The sequence below is a fragment of the Etheostoma cragini genome, chromosome 9 (assembly GCF_013103735.1).
Source record: "Etheostoma cragini isolate CJK2018 chromosome 9, CSU_Ecrag_1.0, whole genome shotgun sequence".
NCBI classification, from domain to species: Eukaryota; Metazoa; Chordata; class Actinopteri; order Perciformes; family Percidae; genus Etheostoma; species Etheostoma cragini.
The window spans coordinates 20,232,591-20,244,382 of record NC_048415.1 but is presented as its reverse complement, the minus strand read 5'-3'; the positions used below and the strand labels follow the sequence as shown (position 1 = coordinate 20,244,382).

General features: G+C 43.4%; 1 protein-coding gene across 1 annotated transcript in view; it reads left to right on the top strand.

Moving 5' to 3' along the window:
• The first annotated feature begins 4,591 nt into the window (after window positions 1-4,591).
• The window catches only part of LOC117950277 (leucine-rich repeat-containing protein 52-like), an 18,952-nt gene continuing 11,751 nt past the window's right edge, over window positions 4,592-11,792 (top strand). Inside the window, exon 1 of the mRNA XM_034881168.1 lies at window positions 4,592-5,897. Coding sequence (XP_034737059.1) covers window positions 5,249-5,897 — 649 coding nt within the window. The 5' untranslated portion in view covers window positions 4,592-5,248. The remainder of the gene's footprint in view (window positions 5,898-11,792) is intronic.

The following is an 11,792-nucleotide window of genomic DNA, read 5'->3' as shown; positions in this document are numbered from 1 at the left end:
CATTCGACCAGGTTAGCTTTTGCAATTTAGCTATTCAGCATTCCCACGCATTTTCTGCAGGAAATGCATTTTCTAGTTTAATCTATTGACTCGTGTGCAGGTCACGTTAATGACGTCATTTTCGTGTGTTGATTAGGAATTTTGAAGTATTGTATTTCATTGGGAAGCTTATTTCGAGATCACAGAACAGCCCAGTCTCATGGCAGTTAAATTAGCACAAAACTAAATTACCATTAATATTATACCATTTATAATACAATAAATATATACCATTAGTATTAAATTACCATCTCTAGAGGCAGGCCACCTGTATGGCTAAAAACACATCAGTGTGCTACACTGTTGCACTATAGTATCGGACTTGTTTCTTCATTCCAATGAATATGGACACTGTAGTTTATTTTTACATCGTCCTGTTGGCGTAACTACTCTCTGGAGCTCCAAATGTGTTTTCATCCACATCCAAAAATAGTCCCCTAAAATGCACTATTCCAGTCTGAGTAACGTTTACTAAAAGCGTTTACTAAAGTGTCTAGTACAGATTTTTGGGGAAACTATATACAGTATATAGTACATGTTTTGTTTTCCATCTTTGGATTAAATCTGAGAGCAACAGACGGGGTAGGAATGTCATAAAATATGAAGCAATAGACTAACACATTTTCTATTTATTGGGGAAATTACAATTTAAATCACTACACACAGGCCTAAAATACACACACATGCTCAGAACTTATTCATGCAAAAATGGAAATTGTTAGAGTAAATGGAATGACAGTGCTGGACCAGCATCCTGAGCGGTCATGGTATTGTGTCTTGCTCAAGAGCACCTTGGCAATGCCCAGATGGTGAACTGGCATCTCTCTAGCTACCAACCTGACTTCCTTACTGAGCTTCTGCCACCCAATTGTGTGCCATTGTATAATAACAAAAAATACAGATCCTTAACCTTTAAGATACAGTATATCCGTGTTATGTTGAAAGTAAATTCCCCGTCCACAGCACTTCACAAAAGAAACATTGTCCTATTTTCAACCAATTTCAGATCAGTTTATTTATAGCAATACTGAAGCATTATAGGCAGTAAATAAAATGTCCAATTTACACGCTGTGTTTTTATGTTTCCCTACACAGAGCATGTACACACACACACATACACACTAACACGCCATTGAGTATAGAGGCAGTCCGGGTGACTTATAGCCGATCGTACTCTCGGTTCAATAACATTAGAATGATGGAGTTTATGTGCTGGGAAAAAGACCCCTGGACTTAGTAGATAGATAGGAGAGCCAAATAGCAGAATTACGACTATAGCAAGCCACAGCGAGACAAACGGAAAGAGGACTTATAGCTACACATAGAAGAAGAAGAGAAAGGGACAGAGAAAAACTTCTACTTGTCATTATTTAGTCCAGGGATGTCATTAAGAGAAACCAAAAGATGCAATGTGATGGGTGTGAAGCAAAGGTGAGTGACACCTCTGATGGCACCGGAGGTGGCCATCCCCTCAGGTGGGGATCAGGTCAGCTGTCTGGCGGTTGACAGATGACACTGCTTGCACCCTTATTAAAAAATAAAGATACGGCCCACACACACGCACACACACACTCACGAGAACACTGTCACAAAGGCAGGGAACATCTATGCAGACAAGTAAAACACAGGCTACCAATGTGCTGCACATAGGCTGCAACACAAGACCTCTAATGCAAAAAATAATATGAAGGCTATTTGTGACACACACAATGTTATAAACACACATGCGTGCACATGGATTTACAAACGCATCTCTGGAAGCAGACACCGCTTAGAGCAATCAGAGAGGAAAGTTCTATTAATGATTCTGATCGCCAGGCTTTGCCGTGGCAGTTATCCGTGAACACGATCCAGCAGGGCCATTAAGACAGCGGACCCACGACAGAGGGAGCAGACAGGCCAACAGAATGTGACACTGTTCAAAATAAGCTCATTTTCCTCCAGGCTACTCTGCAGCCTATTCTTTACAGCTTTGCTTCAATAATGATGCATCAAACTGAAGATAGATGTCCATGCCTGACCACAGCAGCTCTGATATTGTATGAAAGGCTGTACAAAGGGCTGTCAGTGTCAAAGTGGTATTTTTCTCACAGTTTTGCGTAAGGATGTTAATGCCTATCTGCACCGTCCTCCTACTGAAATATCTCAACCACTATTACGTGGCCTGCCGTGACATTTGGTACACCCCTTCAATCATGCCCCTCTTAGGATGATTTGTGTTAACTTTTGTGATCCGGGGGATCTTTTCGTCTACCATCAGGTTCCCCTCCATTCCCATCCGCTGTACTGTGTTTCAAGATAATATTTACAAAATAATGGCATGCTTACATTCTAAACTAAGATGGTGAACATGGTTAACATTATACTTGCCAAACATCAGCATGTAATTGTAAGCATGTTAGCATGCTGATGGCATTAGCATTTAGCTCAAAGCGCCACTGTTTGAATGTTTCATATTATTAGCTCACACGTTTCTTACCTGACCTATAATCTATATCCACGACATTTCACTTCCTGGATTGTTCCGTGGCTACCCGGATTTCCTGCAGATGTCACTCTTATTGGCCGGATGTCCGTTACCTTAAGCTTTCTTTGTGTTGGAATTTTAAACTCCGCTGGATTTCTGAGGACTATGTTAACTGCCCCTCAGATCTCTGCAGAGTAAATCCAGACAGCTAGCTAGACTATCTGCTCAATCTGAATTTCTGGTGCACGACTAAAACAATACTGAACCTACACGTTCCACTAAAACAAGTTCTTTCCCGAGAAGCTTAGCGCCGCCCATGATGATTGTGATTGGATTAAAGAAATGCCAATAAACCAGAGCATGTTTTTCTCCCATCCCGCAACGCTGTGTGGACTAGCCAGACCCTCCTCCACAGCGCTGTGGAAAAAGGTCTGGCAAAGCGAGACCATCTATCCTCTGAAAAACAGGCCAAGGATTCAAACTTGATCATAATCCTTTTCTGCGTGTGAACCCTGAATATGAAGCCAAGCCAAGTCCACTTGTGTCCCCTCATCCCAGTTTTCTTGTGCAAGACTTATTTTCCCTTCTCAGATTGAATGTTTGTGTGGCAGAAATTCTTGTTTTTTATGATTTCCTACCCTGATAATCATTTAACACCCCCTTTATTTCATCTTCAAAATCACTTAGAGAAGTATTGAGCCCAGGTTGGAAAGCAATCGGCCACTTCGAAAGAATAGTTTGACATTTTGGCAAATACTCTCTTATTGGCTTTCTTGCCAAGAGTTGAAAAACTGATGCTACTCTCATATCTGCACAGTAAATATGAAGCTGGAGCCTCCTGCCATTGAGCTTAGCTCAGCAAAAAGACTGGAAACAGGTAAACCACTAGCCAAGAAATCGTCACATAACCCCGTAAAGCAGCATTTTGTCTATTAATTGAATTTTTGTACCAAATGAAATGTTTCAGCCCAAGTACACAAATGTTATTTTGTCCATGTTATATCAGTTTTTTTTGTAAAGCCATTGACTCTGGGTATATTATTACTTGTTGCTATAAATGAGATATGCCATGGTAAGTAGTTAGTTTAGATGTGCTGGTATTTATGCTAAGATATGATAAAGGAAGCCAAGAAACATATCACCCAATATGTCAAGCTTTCTTTAAAATCTGAACGTCATAACATCTGGGAAACAGGACAAAAATGGGTGCCACTGAAAGACAAATGACCTCTATGGAGACACCCTTAAAGAAAGCAGGCTTGAAATACATATTGCCTCCAAAAAAGCCTAACTAGTAATAAATTATCAGCAATTATGCTCAGAGGGAATATTTTAATCTTTTTACTAATTACTTTATAGTCATTCATGATTTTTTTTTCATATTTCTGACCATCAGCAACATAAGGGCATGGCAAACCTATGGCAACTATCACACCACTTGGAATAAAGATATAATACATCTTAATTTCATCATCTGTCATCTTAATCTGAAGTGCTTGAACTGCAACTGTTCCAGTGAATGACACTGATAAACGTCGGCAGCAAAAGAGGTGGTGGCTGTCGACCAATGTTCAGACAAGAAAAGGTGATGGACAAAAATGTAGACCGCTGAATGTGTCACTTCTCAAATTAAAATTCGAGTATGCAACAAAAAAGAACAACTGAGTACACACAATCCAATTTGAATGCATTATGTTGTCAACAAGCCACTGGGGGACAGAGTGAGGAGAAATTAGCCACTGGACCACATGAGATAAGGCCTGGTAAATCTGTGTGTGGCTAAGAGGGTGCTGCTTTCACACACACACACACACACACACACACACACACAAACACAGAGAGAGAGACCTGTCCTCTCATTACTTTAAGTTTCTGCTGTCTGGACGTCTGGTTTTCTCAGAAAACACCTGGTGACGTCATAATTGCAATCGCACCATTGCCAACTCACACGCAACACAAAGTACTTGTAGTGCGTGCATGCGCGCGTGTGTGTGCGTGTGTGTGTGTGTGTGTGTGTGCGTGTGTGGGTGTGCAGAGCTGCAGTGTGTGCGCATGGAGAGGCAGAGAGCAGAGAGAGAGGAGTCTCACCACAGCGCAGCGGAGAGCCACAGGATACAGAGCGGTGTGAGCGCAGTGGAAGGACGCGCTTTCCATCGCGCTCCTGAGAAAAACCCGACTAGTCTTCTGGACAGCGGTGTAGACAGTCGGACCCACACACACACTGAGACAAACAACAGTCAAGGACATATGTGAGCGCGGCGCGTTTCCGCGGGAGTCTACATCAAGGATTCAGGAACTGTGCGCAGGTCACGGCATTTGTTTAGAAACTAAATAAACAATGCACTCTGCTGGCGACAACTAATTCAAAAAGATGAGTAACCAAGGTAATCGACAACATCCAGTGGTTCTGGGGTCTTCTCAGGCGGGACATAGTCTGGTAAGCTGGACGATTCTCACCCACAGAGTGATAAGCGTTTCTCGGTCACCTTCTGAAATGATGTCTTGTGGCGACGTTCGTTACGCGCCAGAGTGCGTGTGAGTGACTGACCGATAGTCTTTCTGAAAGAGAAAGAGAGGCTGGATAGAAACAGCAGCCAGGCTTGTAGGCAGCGACAGCCAGACACTCAGAGCAGCCATCTCGCCTCTGTCACAGCTCCTCAGACCCATGCAGGATGCCCGGAAAGCGCCGGGGAGTCCTGGTCCAGCTCAGCCCGAGTTCATGACGCTCTGGGCGGCCTCGTCATGCGTCTCTTGCCCGAGCCCAGCGCCCAGTCCCTCCGGCTCCTCTTCCTCTTTATCTTCGTGATGGGGGTGACCCCTTCCCCGGCTCTCACAGCCGGCTGCCCCGACAGATGCGTGTGCGACGACCAGCTGGTGGTCCAGTGCGCCGGGCAGGAGCTAACCACGTTCCCCACAGACCTGCCCCTGGCAACACGGCAGCTCATCATCTCCAACAACCGCATTGGGGAACTTCCGGCGCTTCAGCTCAACTACCTGTCCGATCTGGTCTATCTGGACTGCAGCAACAACTCTCTGACCGAGATCTCCGAGTCCACCTTCGGGAATTTGCGGAAACTCGCCTACCTGGACTTGTCGTTCAACACCCTGCTGCAGATCGAAGACCGGACTTTCGGGCCCCTGGCGTCTCTGGTGATGCTTCGGCTGACAGATAACCCGAGTCTGGGGGAGATCCACCCGGATGCCTTCTCGGAGAACATGGCTCTGCAGGTGTTAGATGTGAGCCGGAACAACCTGACGGCCCTGAACATCAGCAGCTTGATCGCCCTGCCTTCTCTGCGGTCGCTGGGGCTCAGCGGCAACCCCTGGAGCTGCGACTGTGACACGGAGGACCTCTGCCTCTGGGTGCAGATCGAGGGCTTCAAGTTCCAAGGTGAGGATGGAAACAGTCTGAAGGAAGTCAACAAATAGTTCTCAATCTCTAAACATACACACAGAACATTCACAGTGATATAAACTGTCAAAAACAAATTATATATATTTTTAAAGACCATTAAAGACTTGTTCTGGTATTGGTATCTCAGAAGAACCATATCCATCCTTTGCCAAAATGTGGCCCGTAGCCTATAAGCCCAATGCCACGGTACTGTTCAGGTGGCAGCAGTCGGACCTCTAGCAGCTGGTCTTTTGTTAGTTTAGATCTGGAAGCGGGATCCTCATTCTGGCCAGTAAACAAACTGTTTCTCAGCTGAGTCTACAAGTCAAAGGCACTCCAAGGTCTCGCTATTGTTATTGTCACATCAGCTCATTTAGATAATTTGATTGTGGGCACCTAGTCAATTTAGTCCCTGATGGTGGGCCACTTAATTTCCTGTTTATCTCCACTTGTTCTCTGGATGTGTACGCAAACACACACACACACTCACACACACATACACGCACACACACTCAAGAGATACTGGTTTGACCTCAGAGTCAAAGCAATCTAGAGACTTCGTTGCAATCCCTTCAAACTGCCCTTCACGTCTTATTAATCTCTCAAGTTTACTCCAACAAATCAGCGGAATTGTGTTACGCTTACTTGGAAAGCAACAGCCACCTGCCTTATGTATCCGTCCTCACACAGCGGCAGATTGAATTAGAGTGACCCAAGAAATCACCAGCAGTGGGCCTTTGAGCCAAGATGAGCTCGCATGACCTTTGCAGGTAAATGTTAAGTGAGCTTTGGAACAATGTGGCCTTGCTTATCATAGCGGTCAGAACATCCTACAATGATATTAATGCATTGCCTTGCTTTCTGAGTCCTGCAGGCCGAGATAATGCTGAAAGGATGATTGTGTCATTTATTACCAGTTTTCTTCTGGCTAGCCTCTCCTGTCTGCAATGCCTGCACACGTGTACACACACACACACACACATACACACACACACGTGTGCATGCTCCCACCGCAGTATGCTTTGGCCCTGCAGTCCAGATGGTTATTGATGGTGCTCAAAAAAGCTGGACTGCCATGCTCCTATTAAGGACAGTGTGTACATGTTTAGTTTATGTGTGTGTGTGTGTATGTGTGTGTGTGTGTGTGCAAGTGACTCACTCCTGTTAAGTGTGTGTGAGTCAGTGTGTGATGCAGGTCAGGGGAGACCCTGAGGCCGGGTCTGTGGGCAGAGACAAGGAGCTTGAAAGGAAGGCCACTTGAAGACAGGAGCTCGTTGAAGTTGTGATCCACCTTCACTTTCACACCGAGTGAAGCACCCTCAAAAACTGGAACACACAGGCGCACAGACAACGCACTCACACACACTTAATGTGCGCACTCTGCTCTGCTACTCATCCCACCGAAAGCCCAGTCCTTACACAAACACATTTCTGCAAAACAAATCTGAACAAATATTCTGACAGAAGGGCTTTTGAATTGTAAGTGACACAAAACAACACACCCACAGCTGAGCTATTGTCAGCCTTGTCCTGGTTTGAATCCCAGCTAGAATAACTATGAAATCCCAGCTGGCTTAATCATCACAATATATTTTAAACGTTATAAATGTTACCAGAGGAGTTTGGACTGTAATCTCTCAGGAATGCACATCACTGTAACATACACACACACACACACACACACACACACACACACACACATCGTCTTTCAGACTCACAAATCAAGTATCGATATGGCACTCACAAACAACTCTAATTACCAGTTTAACAGATTAAATGGGATAATATGTGTGTGTGTGTTTGAAGTGAGAGAGAGAGAGAGAGCGCATGTAGCGTGTTCCTGTGGTCATGCATGCCCTCCGATCTGACTGCAGGGCTGTGAGTCTACTGTACAGAGATTCCAGTTGTCGTTAGCAATCAGTTTGAAAATGAATCTGCACGCAAGTACGTGTGTGTCTTTACGCATTAACTCATTCACAAACCCAGTCATATTGCTGGTGATTGTCTATGTTTTAATAAGCGTGTTTCTTATTGCTGGAACAATCTCCTGATTTGTTTGAGTTCCAGTTTGAATGCCTTTTACATTTCCGTTAGGGTCAGCCCGTTTCTCTCTGTCTGGCGTGAGAGAAACGTTAACATGGCTTGACTCAGGCAGCCTTCAAAGTCAAAGTGTGGCTTCAGTAAAACAGCGAGGTTAGCAGGGACATTTAAGTTGTGTCTGTTCCAAAAAAAACGAAGACAACAAAAAGAAAGTAAGTTAGGAAGCAAGAGAGTGAACATGAGAAAGTACAGAAACATCAAACACAGAATATTTTAAATGGCATTCAGTAGTTATTATTAGTTATTATTTCATGTATATAGTATGTATGTATATTTTTCTTAGTATTTTCATTTATATTTATATTTTGTGCTTTGTGACTGATTTTGCTGCTGTAACACAGGAATTTCCCATTTTTCTTGGGATCAATAAACATCTATCTATCTATCTATCTATCTATCTATCTATCTAGGTTCTGCCTGAGCTGGTGGAGGTCAGTGCTTCATGGTGCACTGGTAGGATATTTTATTTCCTGGACTGTCCCAAATGGAAGTTCAAGTTCAAGATCTTAGTAACATATATTGTGAAACTGTAAAGTTATAAAAAGATTGTTATGTCCCCTGACTTTACTCGGCCTCTTTCTTGAGAGAGCTTCCTCTCTGTGTGTTTTAGGTCGGCCTTTATAACCAGTTGGTTCATTGATGTTTTGGTCAACCTTTTATGTTACAGCCTGATTTCCCCTGGACATAAACTAAAGGTCGTAACAAAGATAATGAAAAGTAAATGTCCCATATTGTAAAAAGCCGTCAGGCTGCAACTTTAGTGGTTCTCTCACCAGTCTCATAGCACTGTTTTCAGCCTCAGCAGCAGGCAGCTGTTGTCAGGGGATACACTCTTAAAATCCACAGGACACTAACGTCTCAGCACCTATATAGCAGACAGAAGCACAGTTAGACACTAGCAGTGAACATAGTGGAACATTTAGCAGCTAAAGAGCCAGAAAATTCCCTCAGGAGTTGTTGGAGAACAAAAACAGAGCTAAAAGAGAGTGAATATAATACTTGCATTTGCCAGGTTGCCAGAAACATGACTCCGAATGAATGGTAATGTTTATTAGTGTCAGCTGGGCCCTTTGTATTATATGCAATAGCTAACATGTTAGCCATATCAACTTTACAAGGCCTCAATATGTCAAACGTGGGAGATTTTAGCTTGTTTGCGTTCGAGTTCTGCACCCAGAAGAATAAAAAGGAAAATTAAAAATATTTTATATTTGTCAGTTTGTCTTTGTTTTGGTAAATGTTGTCAAGATTTGACCAAATCCCTCAACTTATGAAACAATTTTTGCTTTTTAGCATGTTGCAGTTTGTTCAAATGCATATGATTTTGGCTTCTTTAGATTTTGGTAAATTGTCTCATGTAGTTTTGAATACTCTCATGGGAATGATTCTAGATGTCAGAGCACCTTGTGGATAATAAGATGCTACTTCTTGGCATTCACCCTCTTATGCCACGTTTAATGTGACGATGGTATTTTAGAGTAAAAGTGTTATCTTATTTTCTCTACTCCCAACACGGCATCATGACTTCACGTAAATATACTCGCCAACTTTCTTAAGCCAAGTGGCGAGTTATCTGTACGCTTATTGAGCTATCTGCATGTATGTCTATGCTGTATGGACCGGGCGTACACACACACGCCACTTGGCACGTTGTCGCCACTTGCTGGGTTATCGCGAGAAGAAAGCTATGGTTGAGTTTAGGAAAAGAAGAATCGGTTGGGTTAAGGAAAAGAAGAAAGCGACGGTTGTGGAAAAGTCACAAGTGTGTCACATGAAGGACAAGGAGACATCTTACGCGGACACACGCGGGACATGATCCCCAGTCTCCTGGGTGAAAGCCCTGTGTTTTCCCCAACCCCAACCCTAACCCAAACCCTAACCCCAACCAACCTCCCTATGCGGATATTTGCCCTTTCATACCATTGACTACTTATATTAGTCAATGAAGGCTAAACAGTGTTGATGTATAACCGAGTATGCGTCTTTATAACGTTTACTACTCCATATCTGTCCTCCAAACACTCTGACATTTCCTCTCTTGTCATAATAGAATTTCAGCCTGTCGAACTACCCACTGTACTGACTGTAGGTTGATTTTGACATGTGCTTCAGCTAAATGCAAAGAATGTGAGTGGCTTCTCCTGGGTCGGCAGAGTTGGTGGTGTTTTGGCTCCAGTGTTTGAGGAAAGTATTTCTGGCTGCTCGTCGGTGTCCTGGACAGCTCACAAACCCGAGGCAAAGAGCCAAGGGAGAGGGCCACGCACGGGGCAAGAGTTAAATATTCATATAAAGAGCTAGAGAAACAGAGGTCCACGGCTTCAGAGACAGGAGGCATGAGAGGTTATTGCACCATTTGAACTTGATTTATCCTTAACGAAAATGAATCTTAGATCATTTAAAAGATGAAATGAGGTGAGGGGCTGACTGACATGGCGTGACACAAAGAATAGAAGACAAAAAGATGAGATAAGATAGAAAGGGCTGGAGAATTGGGCAAACAGATTAAGATGGACTTTGCAACAGAGAGATACAGAGTGGGAGAATTCTAAGAAGGCAGAGTAAAAAGGAGTTAACAATTGTCTGTGCCCCAGATCTGTCAATCAAATCTATTAAAACATTCATTATGGCAATGTGACATTGATTCAATTTAATACAGGTAGACGATGCATTATTTATCAGCTGGAGCGATTCCTCAGACCCATCTGGTGTGCAGGAGCATATCAAATTCAACTGGCCCACTTGTGTAGTGTTGCCTGTAGATGTTTTTATTTCTCTGTGCAAGCTTAAAAAAACAAGATTGATCTGATGTTTGTGTGGGCGTGTTTGTGATGTGATCACCTGAGGCACAGAGGGGAGTTAGCTCAGGTGTGTGTGTGTGTGTGTGTGTGTGTGTGTGTTTGCGTCCAAGGGAATGAAATTAGAAAAGAGTGCGAAGATGAGAGAGGAATTGAGAGAAATGGAAGGACGTAGAAAAAGAAGAGGAAAATGGAGTGATAGAGGCTGCAGGGAGAATCCATGTTAAACGTGCCCGAGTGGGAATGAAAAGTGGGAGGTGATAAAGAGAGGAAGAATGATAAGGAGAGTGAAAGAGGGAAGAGGACAGAGAGGGAGAGAGAAAGAGAGAGAGGGCTGTTGCTATCTGACCTTCACTCTCCCTCTGCACTTATCCTCCACCAGAGGAAAAGGGGATCATTTGGAGAAATGATGAAAAGGAGGATGGTGGTAATCTGACTAATGCCATATTTGAGAGGAACGGAATCAGAAGGCGTGTGTTATTCAGCCCTAGTGGATGTGATGAAGAAAAGGTCAGCTATTCTTAGTCTTAGCCAACCCCTGTATGATGCGTTTAGCTGGCTAAACGGCGCTCTTTCAACAATGTATTTTACTGTCTATATTTGACTAATAGACATCTGGTAGATGAGTGCATAGAAAAAGCACATCCTGTGAAAGAGAAGGTTGAGCTCCGCACGCTGCAGCCCTGAGTATATTACATTTCAGTCATGGACCAACATGAACCAACAACATCTTTAAGGTGACATGCAGGCTGTAACAACACCCAAGACAATAATCACATGAGCTTATATAACAAAATATCCTTAAAATAAGACAATCAATATAGATGAAAACCTGTAGAATACAAAGGAAGATAGTAAAAAAAAGAAATAGAAATGTTTGTTTTGGGAAGGAAAGATTGGCAAAGCAAAATAAGGGTAACTGTTGCGGAGGAGTGAGGATTGGACCCAAATGCAGAGATGAGGACAGCAGGCAGGCAGGCGGGTGGTAACCAGGAGT